Source organism: Balaenoptera borealis (genome assembly GCF_965194805.1).
Source record: "Balaenoptera borealis genome assembly, chromosome: 3".
NCBI classification, from domain to species: Eukaryota; Metazoa; Chordata; class Mammalia; order Artiodactyla; family Balaenopteridae; genus Balaenoptera; species Balaenoptera borealis.
The window spans coordinates 119874153-119897145 of record NC_138866.1 but is presented as its reverse complement, the minus strand read 5'-3'; the positions used below and the strand labels follow the sequence as shown (position 1 = coordinate 119897145).

At 46.9% G+C, this 22993-nt stretch overlaps 1 protein-coding gene across 4 annotated transcripts in view; it reads left to right on the top strand.

The window, feature by feature from the left end:
* Positions 1-554: 554 nt before the first annotated feature.
* Positions 555-22993, top strand: part of CELF6 (CUGBP Elav-like family member 6) — a 41470-nt gene continuing 19031 nt past the window's right edge. For all 4 annotated transcript variants that reach the window (XM_082383598.1, XM_082383599.1, XM_082383597.1 and 1 more), the window contains exons 1-3: positions 555-931; positions 4644-4726; positions 13573-13621. In XM_082383598.1, the coding sequence (XP_082239724.1) occupies positions 670-931; positions 4644-4726; positions 13573-13621 (394 nt within the window). In that variant the 5' untranslated portion in view covers positions 555-669. The remainder of the gene's footprint in view (positions 932-4643; positions 4727-13572; positions 13622-22993) is intronic.

Here is a 22993-nt window from a genome sequence, read left to right as displayed (position 1 = left end):
GGAATCCCCATCCGCCCCCGCAGGAAACGCTCCAGTGATTGGAGCTGTGTGTGCTTGTGTGCGCCGGTGTGTGAGGAGGGGGTTAGCTCTGACTCCCGCAGACATCACCACGCATGACGAAGCTACTTCCCCTCACGCGGTCCAAGGCGCACACGCGCGATCCACGGCCACGCCTGCACACACTCGACACACACAGGGTAACCGAGGGTCCGGTTGCCATGGCGAGCAGGAGCGCTAGAGCCCTGCCGCCCCGCCCGCCCCCGGCCGAGCCCGGTCAACTCCATCTCTGATTGGCCGCTGCTTCCTCATTATGCAAATCATTTGCGTAGACCCGGCGGCCAGCTGCCTTACGTCATCAAACACGGGGGCTGGGGCTCGGGGCTCAGCTCCGGGAGAGCTCGGGCGGGAGCCCAGAGAGCGAGGCGCGGGGACCTGAAGCCAGACCCCAGCATCCCGCCGCTTCGGCCCGGGCCTGCCCCGCCCCCTGCCCCGCCCTTTTCCAGCCCGCCCCACCCTTTCTACGCCCCTCCATCCGGACCCCGCCCCCGGTGCAGCCCCCCCGCCCTCGCTGCCCGGGTCCCGCCCCCTCCCCTCCTGGCCCTCGCCACCGGTCCAGGGAGGGGACGGCGGGACAGGCGGGACCGGCGGGAGGGCGGACCGGGCGGGGATATGGCCGCGGCGCCAGGAGGGTCTGCGCCGCCCGCCGGCCCCGGCCCGCGCCTGGGTTTCAGCACCGCGGACAGCGGCGTCGGCATGAGCGGGCTAAACCCGGGTCCTGCCGTGCCCATGAAGGACCACGACGCCATCAAGCTCTTCGTGGGGCAGATCCCGAGGGGCTTGGACGAGCAGGACCTCAAGCCGCTGTTCGAGGAGTTCGGCCGCATCTACGAGCTGACGGTGCTGAAGGACCGGCTCACCGGCCTCCACAAAGGTGCGCGGGGTCAGCCCAGCCCAGCCCAGCCCAGCCCTGCCCAGCCCTGCCCAGCCCCATTACGATTAGAGTGCGGCCCAGCCCAAATCCCAGCCTCAACCCCAGCCCCAACCCTAGCCCTACCTAGAGCCAGTCCAACACCAGTCTAATACCAGCCCACTTCAGCCCAGTCTTCTTCCCAGATCACAGAACACCCAACCCAGAATTTTCTCTCTGACATCCTCCCTGTGATCATCACTCCGATCCCAACATGTACTCCACTCTAACCTCCAACTCCCTACCCTTCACGTCTCACATCCCAACACTCCTCGCCTTTCAGCTGGACTGCCCTCTATCCCTCCCATCAGACATCTCAAATCCTGGAATTTGGAAACTTATTCCACCTTCTAGGTCTCTGACACCTTCAATCTCCCAAACCCTGGACCCAATCATTCCTGAACCACCATCCCTCCACCCCCATCTGGTACCACCCCACTCAGGCCTAACCACCTTCACACACATTTTGGGCTTGCACCCCTCACTCTGGCCTCCAAGACCAGTCAACCCCCAGAACCTTCTTTTGATTCACACTGCCAACCTAAAATCTCACAGACCCAAACTCTCCCCTTCTTCAGAACCCATGCCTGTCTAAGTCACAAAATCCAATTCCCCTCCCAGGAGGCTCTCAGCACCAAATTCTGCCTTCATGCTTAACAATATCCCCAATCTCTCCTACTCCCATCCAGAATCCCAACACTGTCTTCCTTTTCTGATTTGAGTCCAGAACTCTGATCTCAGCTGGGAACTCCAGCCACCTCGTGCCCCCTCATCTCAGGTTTCTTCTCAGCTGAACCTACGCTTCTTTTACCCTCTAATCTTCCCACTCCTGTGACACATATTTGTCCCTTCCCAATCCTCTTTATGGCCTCCTGTTTTCCCTCCCTCACAGGGTGGTCCTGGACCAGAGCCTCAGGGTGGGTCAGGTTGAAGAGGCAGAAAGGGGTCTTCTCCCTGCCCTTGCTAGAGAGAGACGCACCACGGTCCTGTCCAGCCACACCCCTTTCCTCCTGTAGGGATAGGGAGGAGGCTTGTTTACATGCAGAAAAGTCTGTCCAGGCTGGGCTGGAGTAAGAGAGCCAGAGACACATGTCATACATGGGCAGGGGAAGGAAATTATTTGAGAAGAAACACCTTTTTCTCTCCCCACCTTCACCATGCTGCAGTTTCAGGGTTTGGGGAGTGGGGGAGGGTCCCCAACTATCCTCCATGATCTTTCCAGGAGAGAAGTGGTGGGCCCTGGGTAACAGCTAAATGTACTTTCCTAAGGGCTAAGAGCTGGAATCAGGCTGCCACCTTTTCAACTCAGAGGCTTTGGAGAGTTCCTAGGCACACTAACATAGAGGCTCCAGGAAAATGCCCATAGAAGATCCGGGAGCAGCTATGAAGCAGTGCATCTTCCACCCTCCTGGGTGGGGTCATTTTTAGAGGGGCATGAAATGACAAGACCATACCATCCAGATCCCTTCTAACACAGTCCAGCTGCCCAGCTGTACATCCATCCATAGCAATTTATTTTCTTATTTTCTAGACATCTATTTCAGTATGTAAGTACAAGCTAATCTTTCTGAGCCATCTGTACAGTAAGGGAAGTGTATAGAATACCTTTAATTCTCACTCAAACACCATCAGAATCTCTGAACTGTTCCCTCATCCTTTCTCTCTTTCTCTCTACACTTAGTTCTAATTCTTCCTGTTGTTTTTCATTCATCTGTCCTTCAAGCCATGCTTCTCTGTCTTTTTATCCCTCCGTTCTTCCACCCCCTATCCCAGGTAGTCACACAGGGCTCCTTTAGGCAGCAGCTAGGCCCTCGAGCCTTTCTGAGAGGGCCCCAGCCCTGCCCAGTTCTGACGTCAGCTAATATGGCTTGGTGGCAGTAGATGGAGCAGAGATGTAAGCGGAATCAGGTGTTTGGTGATTTATCCCCAAACCAACCCACAGCTCTTGAAGGCGGGGTTGCCTTGCAAGATCACTGGGGAGGGTCTCCAAGTCACCATGTTCTCCACCTTCTCCCCAGCAACAGTGATGTCCAAAAGCCAGAGTGACTCGTTTTCTTTTTGATGGCTGAGTACCACGGGGGGCAGCCACAGTGCTTTGAAAACAAGCTCAGCCTAGGAGTTTGGAGATTCCAAACCCTATCCTGCCACTTGTATACTCTCTGGGCTTCAGTTTCCCTATTGATATGATAAGAGTTTGTCGCAGGAGTTCCCTGAGGTCACTTTAACCCAATGAATGGCAGATATCCGCCCACCTTAAGAGGGCAACCACATAGGAGACATTGGAGAAAATGTTCCCATTTGCCTTTGAAGTCTGCTGAGGTCTAAGTGGAAAAGTGCACCAAGCTCCTAATGGCTTCCCACATCCACTTTCTCTTCCTTCAGTCTTTCTCCTTCCTACACTCAAAAGGCTGTTTTTGAAAACACAGACCTAATGTCACAACACTTTAGTGGCTCTCCGCTATTCTTAGGAAAAAGTTCAAAATCCAGACTGAGGTTATAGATGAGCTGATACCTACATACCTCACTGGCCACTCTGCCCCTAAGTTGCCAATCTCCAACCATACTAGCCTTCCATCCATTTCCCCAACACACTGAATTCTTCACTCAGTCATCATATGTACTATTCTCTCTGCTTGAAATAATCGCCACACTTTTTGTTACCTCATTAACACCCGTTTGTTATTGAGAATTCAGTGTGTTCTTTGAGACATTCCTCAACCTTGTGGAGTTAGATACATCCCCCTCATGATCCTTTACATGATCCCCCTGAGGGCAGGAAATGTATCTGTCTTGTTGCCACTTTACCTTCAAGCCGTCATAATGTCCCACCATAATAAGTATTCAATAAATCTTTTCTGAATGAGCGAGTGTTCAATGACTTTTGGAAAGGAAGAAATCTTGGCCCTGTTCTTCCTAGCAGGCTACAGGTTCTGAGGCTGGACAAAGAGGGGGTAGGACTGATCCTTTGGCTCAACCCCGACTCCTCTCCCCTGTATCTACTGGTTCTTTTAGAGAAGTCAAATTTGGGGCACAATAACTATTTAAGAGGCCCTATCTTGAAGTCCTGGGAGAGCTGACAGATCAAGTTCCTTGGATAGGATTGGAAGTCCCTAAAAGCTCCTAGCTATAGGACACCCTTAAACCAGTCCCATCTTCCAAGCCTCAAAGTTATCCCTTCCTCAGACTCAAACTAGGAGGAGGTGTTAGGAAGGAGTTCTGGGGTCCTGGGGTCCCAACCTTTCTCCTCCTCTTCTGTCTCCTCGAGTTGGGAAGGAATTGAGGCTGATTCTGAGAGACTTTGGGAGTATGAATCCAAAAAGGAAAGGGGAGGCTGTGGTTAAAGCTGAAGGCAAAGCTGCTTAGGGAGGTCTAACCCTAACAGGATTTATGGCTGGAGTCGGGAGGGGAGATGTGGGATTGTATTAGCATGTGACTGGGTGTGGGTACACATGTTCCATAGGCAAGAGGCCACGAGCAAATGAGAAGGAGCCAGAGCCTGGGACACAGGCACATGAAGCCCCTGCCTTCAGAGAAGGTGGGAGGCAGAGAAGCCTTCTCAGAAGTAGTGTCCTTGTTTAAGGAGAGTGGCCTTGAGTTTGTCAACTTAATGGGGTCTTTCCAGGAAGAGTATCTGGGGGTTTCAGGAAACCCCCTGAGCCAGCCTCTTCCTCCCCAGGCTGTGCCTTCCTCACCTACTGCGCCCGGGACTCTGCTCTCAAGGCCCAGAGTGCACTGCACGAGCAGAAGACCCTGCCAGGGGTAAGTCCACCAGGGTTGGGGGGGGGGATCACCTCAGGCTGGGGACATGCCCTATGTGCATGCCAAAGCAGCATATAGGGGCTGGGCTGGGACCAGGAACTAGAAGAAGAGTCATCTTTCCAGGAGAGGACTTACCTGTACCCTTAACAGCTACAGGTTATGTGTTATGTTCAGTCTTCTGGTCCAAAGAAATGGGCTCAAGACTCTTGGGCTAAGTGTACCACGCCCATATTTAGGAAAGGCATTACTGTTGTGAGCTATGCTAGAATTTGTCCATGTTGGCTAAAATCATGATTTTAGGTGTCATTTGTCACTGGTGTGAGCATATATGCAGATACATGGAGGAGAGGCTCTGCTGGTCTGGTATCCCACTTCCTCCAGTTCTAGGGTCCTTGATGGCACTTCCCTCTGGTCCTCTTCCTGTAATGTTTTTTGGGGTGTCTTGACTCACCAAGATTGCTTTCCCTCCACACCCCAAACACTTAGCTAAAGTTAAGAGAGACCTGATTCCACAGGCAGCTAGGCTACTGTGTATCAGTGGTACTTGATATGGCCTTGGCTAATGGCTAATCACTGGACAAAAGAGAAAGTGGGACCTACTGTGGAAGGAAGAAAGTGGTGATTGTTAGGAACTAGTGTGGGTTCACCAAGAGCAAGTCATACTACACAGCCTCATTCTTTCTTGTCCAAGGAGTGATATGTCTAGAACAAGGACGTTATGCAAATGTCCTGGGAAGGCCAAACCTGGGACTCATATCCAGTTCCAGGCCTCAGATTTAAGAGGGTCATTAGCCTACCAGAAAGAGACTAGGATGGGATGGGGACATAAAATATATTATGGAATGATAATTTGAAGAATTGGGGATATTTAGCTGGATAAAATAGGGTTTAGTGGGGGCTGCAATAGGGAGGCATCATAACATAATAATTAAGAATACTAGTTTTTTGAGACTCACAGACTGGATTTGAATCCCAGCTCTGCCACTTACCACTTCTGTGTCTTCACATACATTACTAGAAAATTTCCTCATCTATAAGGAATGGGTTATACTAACACTTGGCTCACTGGGCTATTGTGAGCATGAACTGAGGCTTAGCAAGTGCCTGGCACAGAGTAAGATCTTGATACATATTACTGTTGGGGTGGGGAACCGCTTTCAGATCCTGAAGAGGGATTTGGTTTCCTATGGGTGGCCTCACAGAGCAGGAGCAGGATAAGTGGGGTATAAAGAACAGATGCACTAATTTCAGCTCAGTGTAAAGAAGTCATTTCTCTGAATTGGAGCTCTCCAGCAGTAAGACAGGCTTTACTTAGAGCTGATCAGGCTGTTATTGGGGTGTCAGATCCTAGAACCAATCCTTGTAATTGAAAGAACTTGAGCCTCGCTCTTGAAGATTCAGTGTCAAGTAACACTAACTTATCACCCTCGCCAATCCTGTGTATGCAGGCTCTGGAGTCAGACAGACCTGGGTGTCGATCCAGGCCCTACCACTCACTAACTCTATGACCTTGAGCAAGTCTTTACCTCTCTGAGCCTAAGCTTCCTCATCTGTGAAATTGAACTTGTAGGGTTGTTATAATAATTAAATGAACTAAGTCATGTAAAGTGCTTAACACAGATCTTGGCAGACAATAAGTACTCAATACAGGTTAGCTGGTGGTAGTAGTAGTAGTAGTAGTAGTAGTAGTAGTAGTAGTAGTAGTAGTAGTAGTAGTAGTAGTAGTAGTAGTAGTAACAGCAGCATTACTAGGAGTAATAGTAGAAGTCATTACTCATCCAACCTTGGGAGTAAATGACTTCTGTCACTGGAATTGAGTCAATGATATGAACGGTAAGACTCCATGTGGGAAACATCATGATAAAGGTGCAGAGAGAAGAGGAACAGATGGGTGTGAAATGAGGCTGGGAGTGTAGAGGAGGGGCCCCCCATGTGAGCAGGGGCCAGACCAGAGAGAAGATCCAGAGAGGGCAGTGGCTGAAGAGGAAACTTTGAACTCCAGGCTGAGGGGTTTGGACTTTATCCTGAAAGCAAATGGAAGGCACTGAAAAAATTAAGATGAACTTTGGGAGAACAAATCCCCTCCTCAGGGACTTCCCCGGTGGTCCAGCGGTTAAGAATCTCTCTTGCAATGCAGGGGATGCCAGTTCAATCCCTGGTCGGGGAACTAAGATCCCACATGCCGCGGGGCAACTAAGCCTGCACGCCACAGCTAGAGAGAAGCCCGTGCGCCAGAACGAAGAGCCTGCACACTGCAATGAAAGATCCCATCTGCTGCAACTAAGACCCGATGCAGCCAATAAATAAATGTTAAAAAAAAAAATTCCCTCCTCAACCAGCCACAGGGCTCCACAAGAGACGGGGTACCTGGAGTACTCTATGAGGCTGAGGGCACCTGAGATAAGGACAGTGAAGCCCTATACTACTGAGATAATTTCTGGGAGAGAAAAGAGAAATAATAATAACTAACATATATTGATACCAGACAGTGTTCCTAGCACTTTACAGGTTCAAATTCATTTAATCCTCTATGAAGAAGGTATTGTTATTGGCATTCCCATTTTATAGATGAGGAAACTGAGTCATAGAAAACAAGTGACTTGCCCAAGGTCATGTAGCTACTAATGGGAAGATGTGGGCTTTGAGTGCAAGTAGTCTGGCTCCAGAACTCATTCACTTAACCACTGCGCTGTTACCTGAGCCAAGCTGGTGGTAGACAGGGGTCTAAAGTTCTGGAGGGGATGGTGACTGGATACATCTGCCCCCCTCACCCTTTCATCTACAGGCTTCCAACATGGCCTGACTTCCTCTTGTACTGCCAGGATTGGCTTTATTCACCCTCCTCAGCTTAACGAAGTGAAAATTAATATTTAATGATTCTCCTAAATGAAAATCAATGGCCCTGTTGGCCAGCCCCAGCAATGGCCGAGCCATCAATCTTTCTTCTGGGCCTGCCAGGGGCAGCAGTAGCTTTAGTCACCTGGCCTCAGGCCCACCAGCATGGAGAGGAGGGTGCCCAGCTCTCTGTAGGCACTGGGTCCTGGGCACACCTGCCATCTGCTGGAGAAGCAGGGACAAGACTTCAATCTGGACTCTGGCTGGAGGCAGGCAGGACTGTCGCTGTGGGACTAGGAAAGGCTGGGTCAAACCTAAAGAGAAAGCCTGAACCGCTAGGAGAAATTTCATGTTATCTGCTGGACTGGGACCTCCCCTCGGCCCCCCTCCACCAGCTCCCTGCTAATTTCTGTCACCTATCAAAGCTTGGTTCCCTACTCAGGACTTCCTTCAAACCTCAGTGGTCTGTCCCATCTTCTACAGCTTCTTCCCCATGAAGCTAGAGCTACTTCTTTCAGCCTCACTTTAGGCTTCAGAATCCACCAGAAGAAAGTGAGGCCCAACCTCAGCCCCGCCTTCTGGGATTCAGAAGGTTCCCTCCTGGCCCCGCACTTGTCTCTCTCCACGCTCATGCTCTCCTTTCCCCTGGGCATCCATCCCTTCAAACACCATGAAGGAGACAGACATAACTGAGTACATTTGCTTTTGCAGGTTGTGCCCTGCACAAAACAGCTTGAGTGGAAAAGGCAAACAGGGGCTGAAATCCAGCCATGCTCTATTGACCAAGCCATGCACATTATCACAGGACTGTGTCAGCCCAGAGGAAGGGGGACATTTTTCCTAATTTGCCCACAGGGTTGCCTCTTTGTAACTCACACAAAGGCACTGTATGTGCTAGCAACTGCCCAGTGCATGAGCTGGCGCCTTTGCCCTCAAGGAGCTTCCAGCCCAGAAATAACCTGTTGCACCTCAGTGGGGTTTAACCTCTGGGCACGTAGAAGAAGCATCAGGGGTGGAGAAGGAGGAGCTGCTTCACAGAGGAGATGCTGTCTGAGCTGAATCATGATCATACTTCATCATGTTTGAAGGCCTAGAAACCTAAAAGACAAAAGTGTCTTCTGGAATTCTGGGGACAGTCAGGGAAAGTGCCCAGCAAAGATGTCTAAGGCTCCAAGTGAATGGAGAGTATCATGCATGTTGGGCAGCACGGGAGGCAGGACTAACAGGTTTTGGCTCCCAGTCTTAGGATCTTGGGCTTTACTGGGCGGCTTGCAATGGGGAACTGTGGGTGGATTTTAAGCAGGGAAGAGTGAAGAAATGGCATTGAAAGATCACTTTGGCTACAGTGTGAATGCTGGGGTGGAGAGGACGCAATGCTGGAGGCAGATGACCCTCTGGTAACACTTGCTGAGGGCATGTGAATGATGATACTGGCCTGGAGCTGGGGTTAGGGTAGGAACGGAGAGGAGAGGATGGACTTGAGAACTATTTAGGAAATCCATATAGATTCTAGAACGAATGGGACTTGGCAGTGGGTTGAATTAGAGGAAGGGGGTGAGGTAGAACAAAGTACTGAAAATGGTGGTTTCCTTTCTATCTGCTCCACTCTTTCTTGCACCCATGACACCTCTCTTAGACCCATCAGTAGTCCCTTCTTTGGGGAGGCTCCAATAAGCATTCTTCCCATGGTGAGGGGAAAGGGCTGAGGGCATGAGTGCTGAGTGGAGGGAAGAGTTGTGATCAGGACAGAAGAGTGTGAAGAGGGCAATGTGGAGCCCAAAGGCAGGAATTTTTGGCAAGTCAAGCAGGGAGAAGGGGTAAGGTCTTGCCTTCCCTGCTGCTTACAGGGGCAGAAGAACTAGGACCCTGTGCGTGTCTGTCCTGCCTCTGACCTTCTCCACTCCACCACTTGGAGTAGGTTGTCCTCTCCTCTTTCTGACATACTCTCCCTTGATTTCCCCTCCAGGGCTGGGCCCTGAAGCAGAAATGTGCCTGGACTCGGGAAGGTCTCAGGGGAATAGGTGCTCAGCCAAGGGCAACAGCTCCCGTGAGGTCCCATGACAAGTTCTTGGCCAAGGAGGCAATGCCCTCTTTTCTTCAAAGGGGAACAGTGATTACTTGACTCCGCTTCCACATCCCTCCCCTGGCTGTGGCAGGAACGAGGCAGGGTAGGGTTGCCCAGGTAGCTCATGTGGGCAGCTCTTTTTCTCCTTTAGCCACAAAGAACATACCTAAAAACCGGGTGTCCTCCCTAACCACTTCCCAGTGGAGACTGAAGGCCCAGAGCCCGGGGAGCATTACTCTTCCCAACTCTGTCATCACCATCTTGGGCTCCTCCCCTGAGGACTTCCCCTGCACCTCCTAGCTCCCAAACTACCAACTTCCCCAACACCTAAGCCATAAGCCTGAGAGTCAGCCAAAATTCCCTCCTCTCCCTCAGTCCCCACATCCAATAGAACTTTAGTCCAGTTGATTCTTCCTGAACATCTCCTGAATCTGTCCATTTCCTTCTGCCCTAGTCCAGGTCACCCTCACCCCTTACCTGTATCACTGATCCTCCTGCCTCTAATCTTTCCCTTTCCAATCCTTTCTCTGCATAATGACAGCTCATAGGATCCTTCATAAGACAGATCCCTCCCCTACTTAATATCCTTCCCTGGATCCCTATTGCCTTTGAAATACAACAAAGTCAAAGTTCCTTGTCATGGTTTTCACAACCTGCCCTGATCTGGCCCCTGCCTACCCTTCAATTTCATATCCTTCCATTTAAAACTCACATGAACAAATACAAACAAACAAAAAATTTATTACATCTGGTGCACCTACTAAGATCTTGCCTTTGTCATTTTCGCCACACCCCTTCAAGGTGGGATCCTGAGTCCCTTTTACTAATGTGCATACTGAGGCTCAGAGACCTTAAGGAAGTTGTCAGTGATGGAACCAGGATTTAAACCCACGTCCATCTGACTTGGCAGCAATATGTACGACCCTAGCTCCCTCGGTGTCAGGTGCCCACCAGAAAACCCTTGCTCCTTCAGATTGCATCTCCCTCTCCGTACCCCAGCCACCTGGAGTGTTCAGCCTCCAGCCCCGCCTCTCCCACGATCTCCACATGGCCCAAATGACCCCCGTGCTGCAAGACCCAGCTCAAACCCTGCCTCCCCCATGAAACTTTCCCTGAGCCAGCCTCTCCAGCTGGAGTCAGCCTCTCCCACAGCACTTTACCTTGCACGCCTCCCAAGGTCCTGGTCCCTCTGTGCCTCCTTATTTGTGTTCATGTCTTAAGAACGGAGCTGAGTGACACAATGCAAAAATCATGGACTTCAGTGTCAGGCAGACCTGGAGGCAAATCCCAGCTCAACCACTTACCCACCATATGATCTTGGACAAGTGATTTAACCCCCCTCAGCCTCAGCTTTCTCATCTATACTATGGGAACAATGGCACTATCTTGCAGAGTGGTTGGAAGGAATTTAGAGACAATGTATGTAAAGTGCCCCAGGAAGGGCCTGGCACATCATGGGCTCTCTGGAAATGGTGGCATTATCTTCCCCTCTATACGCCTTTGAGGACAGGGTCCTAGGGTCATCGCTGTCTCCCCTGAAGGGCCCAGCCCAGGGCTCTTCACAGAGTTCTGGACATACTGGCAACATGCCCGAGTGGTGGAAAGTCTAGGTGCCCAGCCTCCAAGACCTGGACTCTGCCAGATCCACGTGGGACATGTATGTACCACCTAATGCCCACTCTCCATCAAACAGTGGTGGAGAGGGGGAGGGGGAAAAGGGACATCCTCCAGGGCACCGATGAGCTCCATCTCCCCAGAAACCCAGCCGGGGAGGCAGCTGCCATGGAAACCACTGCTGTTACATGTGCTCGTCACTCTAGGCTCCAGCGAGAAATTCTTAGGATCTATTTAAGAACTAATAAAATAAGGATGGTCTTGCTCACCCTCACTGCCCCCTACCCCAGGCTTCTACCCTTCTGCCACACTCCTCCCTACCTTTCCTGCACCCCCCTTTCCTGACCCCTTATCCCCTCATTTCCTTCCCATCTCCCCCAGTATTTCTCTCTTTCCTTGCCCCTGTGTAGGTCTGTCTTACTCTCTCATCATTTCTGTCTTCCTATGTCTCTTCATCTCTCCCTGTGTCTCTGCTCTCCATGGCTCTGTCTCTTGGTCTCTCCTCCACAGTCACAGGTGGCCATGCCCAGGGACGGGTCCTGTCCTCCTGGTCCCTGGTCCAGGCCAGTCCAGACCTGTCCAGCTCGCCCTGATCTCCTTGGATTGATCTGTCACCCCTCTAGACTGCAGCCCGAGTCCTGTCGGTGTCTCGGCCCTCACCCACAGCCTGGTACACTGCAGGTGCTCCACCACCAGCGGGTGGGTGTGTAAGAGCGCATAAGAACCTGAGCCCTGGGTGGGAGGGGGATTGCGCTGGTTCAGGCTTGGCCTGTTTTCCTTTCCTTTCCTTTTTTTTTTTTAAGCCCTCCCCACTCCCCCTCCCCCAAATTTGATCCAAAGGAAATTGCTCAACTGTGACTGCCAGGGCGTTACTATGGTTACTAGGTAGCACTTGTGGCTATGGTAACAGGAAGCTGCCTGTTGTCTCGGCAACGAGCACACTGGTAGGGGATGGAGTGGCCCCTGATTGGTGCAGAAGCATTGCATTTCCTGAGGGGAGGGGGTCAGATCATCACCTTCTCAGGCCAGATGGCCATCAGTACCCCTTCCTCCATGAACAGGAAGGCTGCTGTTCTTTCCTTCCGGCACTCAGCTGTCTGCCCCCCAACAATAATTCCTCACATCCTATGCACCCAGCTCTTGGCTGTTTACAAAGACCTTTTGCGTCCCCATTATGTCACGTGATCCCCACAACACCCATGAGAGGAAGGTGAGATGGGGATTCAATCATGAATTCTCTCAGGGTGGTTGGGGGATGGGAGTGGGTGGGGTATATATCGAAATCACCTAGGAGCGTTTACAAATTATACAATCCCGCAACTTAAGAGTCTGATATGGTTCCCAGGTGATTCTTATCTACCCCTGATCAGGGAACCCCTGAATTAGAAGGTGAAATTGGTTGGTGGGGGAGGGTATGGAGGGAGGAGTCAAGCTGCTTTCCAGGTTTATAGCCTGGATGACTGGAAGGATCAGGTTTGGGCAAAAAGATGAGCTCTGGTTTGGGTGTGTTGAGTGGAAGGTGCCAGTGGACTTTCTAGGCGGGGTGTCTGGCAAGAAGCTGGGCACATGGGTCTGAAGCTCAGGAGGGAGGTACAGGCTGGAGACGCAGGGCTCTGAGTCATCACTGTGGGGACAGGAGCTGAGGCTGTGCGTGTGGATGAGATTAGCCAGGAAGAAAGGGAAGAGTGGGATGAGTAGGGCCAAGGAGGGTGCCCTGGAGAACTCCAGCATCCTCAGGGGAAGGGGTCCCAGGGAGGGGACTGAGAGGGTGAGGGTAGAAACTATGGTGACCTAGAAGCTTGGGGAAGGTTTTTCTCATTTGACAAGTTGAATCTGAGAGAGGATGGCTTACTCGAAGTCATACAACCATTAAATGGCAGGGTTGGGGGTAGATAGCCCTAAATCTGATTCCCAGATTGTTTAATCTAAGTGACACAGAGAAGTATATTCTCAGTTTTACACACAGAACACAAATCTGCCCTCCTACCCAATTCCTCGCACCCAAAGCCTTTAAGGAAGTCCAGGAGCCAGAGGGACAGGCCGCACATGGTCCCTACACAGAGCCAAGGCAGGAGAATCTCTTTGACCTCCACAGTCCCTCCTCTGCTTGCCCCTGAACTTCCTATCGCCTAATCCTTCAGGCTTCAGCACCTTCTAAATTCCTGCCTTTAAGGGAGGAATCTTGGAGAAAATCTATAATCCCTGTGTGAGAGTGGTGGGGTGTAGAGTTCAAAGGGGTGAGGGATTAGATCCTGAGGAGTCCAGGGGTGGAGAAGCCGGGGCAGGGCCAGGCAGTCACGCTGACTAGGTGTGTTGGTCCGATGTCTTTCAGATGAATCGTCCCATCCAAGTGAAGCCGGCTGCCAGTGAGGGCCGAGGAGGTAACTTGCCTGCCTGCCGAATCGCAGGGTATCATCCGTGTCGGGGACGGTGGGCCCACTTCTGGAGTCAGGCCTACCTAGGGTTTATTACTAGAGCCTCCCTGGGTAAGGGGGGCAAGTAGGGAGGGACCAGATTACTTAGCACCAGACAGCTCAGCCATCCCAGGTCAGACTGAGGAGGGATGGGGTCCCAGCATCCCCAGACCCAGAAGAGGCAGGAAATAGAGGCTGGACATAGAGGAAGGGAGTTCTTGCCACCTTGCCCCTGGAGAGAGTTCATTCCTGTTTTCACAGGTGGAACTTCCAGGTTTGTTTGAAGAACCAGGTTAGAGTTATTTTCCTTTTCCAGATCTTCTGATTACAGAGAACTCAGTCCAGTCTGGGTTGGAGCCACTCATTCCTTCATTTCAGTTGCCTTGGGAAAAAGATGAGGCTGGTAAGACAGATTTTGTAGGCCATATTAAGGAACTGAACTCTATGCTGAGGACCATGGAAAGTCTTCAAAAGTTTTTTTTTAGCTGCACTGTTTCCTAGTGCAGAAAGACTAATGCTCCTTAAGAACAGGAGGGCTTGAGAGCCTGTGCTTTTTTTTTTAATCTTTATTAGAGTATAATTGCTTTACAATGTTGTGTTGGTTTCTGCTGTACAACAAAGTGAATCAGCTATATGTATACATATATCCCCATATCCCTTCCCTCTTGCGTCTCCCTCCCACCCTCCTTGTCCCACCCCTCTAGGTCGTCACAAAGCACGGAGCTGATTTCCCTGTGTTACGCAGCAGCTTCCCACTAGCTATCTATTTTACGTTTGGTAGTGTATATATGTCCATGCCACTCTCTCACTTTGTCCCAGCTTATCCTTCCCCCACCCTGTGTCCTCAAGTCCGTTCTCTACGTCTGCATCTTTATTCCTGCCCTGCCACTAGGTTCATCAGTACAATTTTTTTAGATTCCATATATATGTGTTAGCATACAGTATTTGTTTTTCTCTTTCTGACTTACTTCACTCTGTATGACAGACTCTAGGTCCATCTGAGCCTGTGCTTTTTGACAACCAGCCGAGTTCTGGCCGACTTCCATGCTGGAAAAAGCAATACTAGCTTCTGGTGTCAGTTCTTGGTGTCTTTCTTGCCCTTGGGTGTTAAATCATTCCAAGAAATCTGCCTGGAGCCCTCCCTGACATTTGCTGACTCTCTCTTAAATAAGACTCTCTCCCCACCTTAGGGAGGTCAGCCATGGCTTTTTATTAGGTAAAAGAAGCTGCCCAAGATCAGGGAGAGAATGGAACCCAACTGACAGACATTTATTGACTCCTAATAATTCTGCACATCCTCTCAGACTTCAGGCTCAGTGTCCACACCTACAAGGGACTCTAGTAGCTTCATAGTTCCATTGTGGAGTTCTTTCCTCCAAGAAGTCCATTCTTCCTCCTTTTAGATTTTCTGATCTTTGGTCTTTGATTCTCCACTTCTGGTCAAGATGTTGTCATCCCACTTTGTCTTGAGGAGGTATTTCCAAGCTTCCTCCCTCTTCTCCAAACACACATCCTCCTTTTCCATCTCATTCTTTCCAGACTGGTTTTTGAGAAGTTCCAGGCTGCATATCAAACCTCTGGTTCACTTGTCCCAAGAATTTCTGCCTCTTGGGAAACTGTTAGGCATCAGGGCCAATTTTGGCCATCTTCTCAGCCCTGCCCACAAACACTAGACAGCTGAGAGGTCACCTGAGAGTACTTGAGTGAGCTAAGAAGCAGACAGGTTGGGCTGTAGTTTGTTCAACCATCCAACGCATATCTTTTGAGTAACTTACTCCACACTAGGAATTCAAGGCAGACCTGGCACCTGGCCTCATGGAGCTCTGGAGCTACAAGGGGATATAAACAGTAAAACAAAGCTATCATCCAGTGTGATCAATGCTTTCCAAGTCCTGGGGGATTGAAAAGCATTGGGGAGAACATGGGGCACCTTAGTCTGGGAGGTCAAGGTGGGCTCCCAGAGGTGGTAATATTTAAGCTGAGATCTCAAGGATGAACAAGAAGTCGTCAAATAGAAAAAGGAGAAGCAAGGGAGCAAGTATTTCAGGCAGAGGGAAGAGCAGGTACAGAGCTCAGAAGAACATAGTGCAACTTGGAGTCTGGTTCAGGAACTAAATCCAGGATGCTGGGGCCACACTCGCTGCTTGGAGTCCAACACCCCTTGCCAGGGTGAGGGCCACTGCCCAAAGGAGGCCTCCACGCCGATTATGCTTCTGCTTAGCCTAGTCCAGATGTCTTGGTCATCTGGGCTCCCAGCAGTGGCATCAGCATGAGTTTTATCATTTGCTTCCCCGTTTTTGTACAAGTTTTTCAGGTGTAATATCATTGACACATTCTGTACATATGGCATTTCACCTCTACACCTGTTCAGATTCCAAGCAGCTCAAGAGAGCAGGAAAAGAAAATCTAGCTGAAAAGAGGTCTGCCTGGCAGTAGAATTCATAATTTTAGTAGTTATGTATAACATAGCTATTTCTTGACAAGTGACAGCTTTTTTTTTTTTCTCTTAACATCTTTATTGGAGTATAATTGCTTTACATTGCTTAAGTGATGGCTTTTAAAGAGCATATACTCCCAAGGCATGGATAATCCTTCTTGCAGTTTTGGATGACCAGATCTCTCAATTCTTTCGTGTTCCCACTCTAAGTCACCAAATGTTCCCTGATACACATTTGGGAGAGAGGAGACATATGTACTAAGTCTTGCAAAACAGTTGGGTCTTTACAATTTACAAGCATTTTACTACCAACTGATCTGTGTTAGATACTAATCAAAATGTGTTTCTTCTCTTCAATGCTATTATATATCTCTTCAAAAGTGAGTTCAGCTCTCTGCTGAATTTTAACACAAATTAATGCTTTAGAAACTCAACTTTTAAAATGGTATTGAATTTGGTTTTGAAATGTAACATTTGACACCAATGTAGGACAGCTTGTCCCATTCAAGTCTCATCTCTGTTATCCCAAACATTCTATAAACCTTCAGAGTTAATGGTCACAGCTGCCCTGATACAGTTAAGCCTTTAAGCTTGCATATTTTAAAATTATTCTTGAAATTAAATCCTTTGTTTACAGTTGATTAATAATGATTTTTACATCTTACAAAAATACTGGTATCAATGCAGACATAATCAAGGGGGTATCAAGGCAAATGTAATCTTCCAAAATTTTGCCATTTTTTTCTGGAAGGGATTATTAGATTTTTCTTCCCATAAAACAGGGATCACTAACTCAAATGCTATAGGAGCCAGGTAAGTAACCCTAAATGGGTGAGACTGTCATGACGTAATGAAAGTTTTCTGTTTTAATTATATTAAATGTTGGCAACTAATTCAATTTTTAAAAGTGGGCCAGCATTGTGACAGCCTAACTAAACCTATCAGGTTTGCTTCTTTGGTCCAAAGACTGCCATTTTCTTTCCCATCTGCCATACAGGAGTATTCTATCATGTACACATGCATGAGCTTTTTGACAAAAATAGTTACTTTACATTCTATCTCTTGAATTTTCATGCCAATGCAACAGAGTAGTATTACTCTTATTTTTAATCACTAGACATGAGGTTTGTGGTTGAAATAACCTATTTTTTATTTTATTTTCTTATAACTTTTATTATAGGTCTGTTTTATTTTCACTTCCAGCCAATGTTGTAGAAATCAAAGTGTTAGCACAGCAGGGGAGAGCCTGAATAGAAGTAAAATTGTTTTCATTGAAAAAAATGTTTAAAGCAAATTTATAAAAACATTTTTCATAACACCTTGGAAAGATACAGAGACATCCTGTCTTCTTCCCGCTATAACATTACCTACAACATCATTGTTCTTAAAACCACCCATTTGTTCCTAGAGACCAAACGGCTCCTTCTAAATCTGAAAGATCATAAGACTCTCTGTATAACCATGCTCTACAGGTCACAGATAGTCTCATGAACTTGATTCCCCCCACAAGCTTCTAGAGTAGGTAGGGCAGGAAGAGCTATTTCCTCCAAGCTTCCAAATAAGGAAACAGAGGCTCTGAGGGCAAAGCCATCTCTGACTTTCCCCGTCTGACTTGGAGTCCCCTCGTAGGCACTTCGAAATAACCTATATTTTAAACACACTGTATGTTGCATTACTTTTAGAAGTTACTGGTAACACTTGCACATTCAATGCTTACAATGCAATAATAGTAGCAACACAAGATCTGCCCGATAGAAGGTCTGGGGTCCTCTTCTTTCATGGTCATCCCTCGTAGCCTTGGTGGCACTCAGAGTGCATCCAAGTCTTCATGGACTATATTATAGTAGCCTTTTAATGTATGCCAGCCCTATGTGTATGTTTATACATATATATTTATACATATGTTTAATGTATCCCAGTTCCCATAAATTCTGCAGTCAAGTCCCACACTGTTCATATACTCCATGCTCTGTGCCTATATTTTACATCCTGTGGCATTGAACAGTACACTCTTTTTTTTTTTTTTTTTTCAATAAATTTATTTATTTATTTTTGGCTGCGTTGGGTCTTCGTTGCTGTGTGCGGGCTTTCTCTAGTCGTGGCGAGTGGGGGCTACTCTTCGTTGCGGTGCGCGGGCTTCTCATTGTGGTGGCTTCTCTTGTTGCGGAGCATGGGCTTTAGGCACGCAGGCTTCAGTAGCTGTGGCACGTGGGCTCAGTAGTTGTGGCATGTGGGCTCTAGAGCGCAGGCTCAGTAGTTGTGGCGCACGGGCTTAGTTGCTCCGTGGCATGTGGTATCTTCCCCGACCAGGGCTCGAATCCGTGTCCCCTGCATTGGCAGGCAGATTCTTAACCACCGCGCCACCAGGGGAAGTCCTTTGAACAGTACACTCTTAAAGGAAAATTAATCTAATTTTCCAAAAGGAAATTATCTCATAATATACTAAAGGCGCCCATTTCTTTTTTTTTTTATACATTTATTTATTTTATTTATTTATTTTTGGCTGCATTGGGTCTTTGTTGCTGTGCGCGGGCTTTCTCTGGTTGTGGTGAGCGGGGGCTACTCTTCGTTGCGGTGCGCGGGCTTTTCACTGCGGTGGCTTCTCTTGTTGCGGAGCACGGGCTCTAGGCACGCGGGCTTCAGTAGTTGTGGCTCACGGGCTTAGTTGCTCCGCGGCATGTGAGATCTTCCCAGACCAGGGCTCGAACCCATGTCCCCTGCATTGGCAGGTGGATCCTTAACCACTGCGCCACCAGGGAAGCCCAAGGTGCCCATTCCTAATTAAATATACATAGTGCCAAAAACTTTTCCCTCAGCATTTGTGTTTAATTGAATGTGAACATTAAAATGTTTGCCTGAATGAAAATTCAAAGTTCATGTATTTCAAATTGTTAAATTAACCTCAAATTACATGAGGTCAGAGCTAGGGATCCCTAAATCCCTCAGACAATGGTAACTAAATAGATCTATTTTATCTGCTCTTCAGCATGGAGACTGTGGTTGATTTTTCCTAGCTTAGATTATCTCTACTATGGAAACACTAAAAATAAGTTGAACTGTAAGTACCAATCATATAGGGAAAGTATTTTTTAGTTCTAAGGCAATATCTTCAAAATCACTGAACTACTGTATTTTCTTTCCTATCTTTCAAATTTTATAACATAAAATCAATAAATTCATAAGTCACAATTGTGATTGCTCTTTCCCCAACTTGGCTGTATTTTTTACTTAGCAAATATTTACAGATCCAAGATGCTTACGGTACAGAAATAGTTTAAGTAATAAATCCATGCAATCTTTTCACTTTAAGGGTTTTTTTTTTTTACTTTAAAATTTAAAACTTTCTCTGAGGTAATGCCTCTGTTTTTTAATCTTCACATTTGGTTTAACTCAAAAGCCAATTATCTGTCATCACATCAACCCTCCTATAACCATCCTATAATTGTTTAATTTCTGCCTGAATTTGCAAGGGTTTGTTTAAATATCAGCCTGGATTTTGAGTAATAAACATATATTACTATCAAACTAAGTAAGCCATCTTTTCCAATTTTTTTTTCTAGGATTCTATTCTATTCAGTGTTTAACAACCAAACTTTAAGTTAAAGTTAAACTTTGAGCTAGAATTTTCAGAATTTCTTAATACTGGGACATATTCTCTGGCCTGAATCAGACACGGATCTTAGCAACAACTGTTCTATTAGTCAGTTGACACTCATATCTGTCTTTGATCCTCACACTGATTTAATTCTAAAAAGTATTCTTCCAACTAAAACCTGACTAGATAAGGCTCACAGTACTGCATAAGACCTGGTAATGTCAAGTTAATGTTTCACTTCCTGAAATGCATTTTACCTCCGAAGGAAAAGAGTGGTGCTTTCCTTCAGTTTGACTCAGAGTGGATCACCCAAAGCTAATTGTTGTAACACTTTTAGGCCATGGCTATGGCTGAACCTCTGACAAGCCCTTCAGGTACAAGTGTATAGCCCACAAAAGAAAAATGCATCTCCGGAGGCTGAGATCTTCTCTCTTAAGGGAACCTGAAAGCCCAGGCTTGGTCTACCTTTCTTACTCGCCTCCTGGCTCTCCTGGATCAGGATGAAGGAACAGTGGAGTCTCTGTTCTTTCTTAATCTAAGTCCCTATTTTTCAGGCCTCCTCCTTCACTGTATTTTTTTTTAATTGGGGTAAAACAGACATAACATAATCTTTACTGTCTTTACCATTTTTAAGAGTACAGTTCAATACTGTTAGCAGTACTCACATTGCTGTGCAACCTCCAGAACTTTTTCATCTTACAAAACTCAAAGTCTGTACCCATTAACCAACAACTCTCCATTTCTCCCTCCCTCCAGACCCTAGCAACTGTCTTTTTGTGACTGGCTTATATCACTTAGCATAATGTCCTCAAGTTTCATCCATGTTGCAGCATGTGTCAGAATCTCCTTCCTTTTTTTTTTTTTTTTTAACGTCTTTATTGGAGTATAATTGCTTTACAATGGTGTGTTAGTTTCTGCTTTACAAAAAAGTGAATCAGCTATACATATACATATATCCCCATATCTCCTCCCTCTTGCGTCTCCCTCCCACCCTCCCTATCCCACCCCTCTAGGTCGTGACAAAGCACCGAGCTGATCTCCCTGTGCTATGTGGCTGCTTCCTACTAGCTATCTATTTTACCTTTGGTAGTGTATATATGTCCATGCCACTCTCTCACTTCGTCCCAGATTACCCTTCCCCCTCCCCGTGTCCTCAAGTCCATTCTCTACGTCTGTGTCTTTATCCCTGTCCTGCCCCTAGGTTCTTCAGAACCATTTTTTTTTTTTAGATTTCTCCTTCCTTTTAAAAGCTGAATGATATTCCATTGTACAATATATACCATATTTTGTTTATCCATTCATTGGTTGATAGACATTTAGGTTGCTTCTACCTTTTGACTATTGTGGATAATACTAATGTGAACATGAGTGTACAAATATCTCTTTGAGACTGCTTTCAATTCTTTTGGATATATACCCAGAACTGGTATTGCTGGATAATATGGTAATTCTATTTTTAATTTTTTGAGGAACCGCCGTACTGTTTTCCACAGCAGCTTGTACCATTCTACATTAGTGCACATACATACATAATTTCTCCACATCCTTGCCAACACTTATTTCCTCCCCCCCCCCTTTTTTTAATAGCAGTCATCCTGATGGGTGTCAGTTGATATCTCGTAGTTTTGATTTGCACTTTCTTGATTATTAATGATTTTGAGCATCTTTTCATATATTTGTTGGTCATTGTATATCTTCTTTGGAGAACTATCTATTCAGATCTTTTGCTCATTTTTAAAAATTGAATTATTTTTGTTGTTGTTGAGTCATAGGAGCTCTTTATATATTCTGGATATTAAACTTTTATCAGATATATGGTTTGCAAATATTTTCTCCCATTCTGTAGGTTGCCTTTTCACTCTGGTTGTGTCCTTTGATGCACAGTAGTTTTAAAATTTGATGTACTCTAAAATTTCTATTCTTACTTTTGTTGCCTGTGCTTTTGGTGTCATATCCAAGGAATCACTGCCAAATGCAAGGTCATGAAGCTGTTTCTTCTAGGAGTTTTGTAGTTTTAGCATTTATGTTTATCTTTGATCCATTTTCATTTAATTTTTGTATACAGTACGATGTAAGGGTCCAACTTCATTCTTTTGTATGTAGATGTCCAGCTTTCTTAGCAACATTTGTTTAAAAGACTGGCACTCTTGTCGAAAATCATTTGACCATATATGTGAGGGCTTATTTCTGGCCTTTCTATTCTACTCCATTGGTCTAAATGTCTCTCTTTATGCCAGTACCACACTTTGATTACTGTAGCTTTGTAATAAGTTTTGAAATCAGATAGTCTGAGACCTCCAAAATTCTTTTTTCCCCCAAGATTATTTGGCTATTCAGGATCTCTTGAGATCCCATATGAATTTTAGGATTGATTTTTCTGTTTCTTAAGAAAATGCTACTGAAATTTTGATAGGTATTGCATTAAATCTGTAGATTGCTTTGGGTAGTACTGACATCTAACAACATTAAGTCTTTCAATTCATGAACATAGGATGTCTTCCATTTATTTGCGTCTTCTTCAGTTTTCTTCAGCAATATTTTGTAGTTTTCAGGATACAACTCTTTTGCGGCCTTGTTTAAATTTATTCCTAAGTATTTTACTCTTTTTGATGCTAAGTGGAATAGTTTTCTTAATTTCATTTTCAGATTGTTCATTGCTAGTCTGTAGAAACACAACTGATTTTTTTGTTGATTTTTTAAAATAAATAAATAAATTTATTTATTTATTTATTTATTTATTTTTGGCTGCATTGGGTCTCTGTTGCTGTGTGCAGGCTTTCTCTAGTTGCAGTGAGCGGGGGCTACTCTTCGTTATGGTGCGCGGGCTTCTCATTACGGTGGCTTCTTTTGCTGTGGAGCACGGCTCTAGGCCCGCGGCCTTCAGTAGTTCTGGCATGCAGGCTCAGTAATTGTGGCTCACGGGCTCTAGAGTGCAGGCTCAGTAGTTGTGGCGCACGGGCTTAGCTGCTCCACGGCATGTGGGATCTTCCCAGACCAGGGCTCGAACCCACGTCCCCTGCATTAGCAGGTGGATTCTTTTTTTTTTTTAATAAATTTGTTTATTTATTTATATTTTTAATTTTTGGTTGCGTTGGGTCTTCGTTGCTGTGCGCAGGCTTTTCTAGTTGCGGCGAGTGGGGGCTACTCTTTGTTGTGATGCGCGGGCTTCTCGTTGCAGTGGCTTCTCTTGTTGAGGAGCATGGGCTCTACATGCACGGGCTTCAGCAGTTGTGGCTCGTGAGCTCTAGAGTGCAAGCTCAGTAGTTGTGGCACACAGGCTTAGTTGCTCTGCGGCAGGTGGAATCTT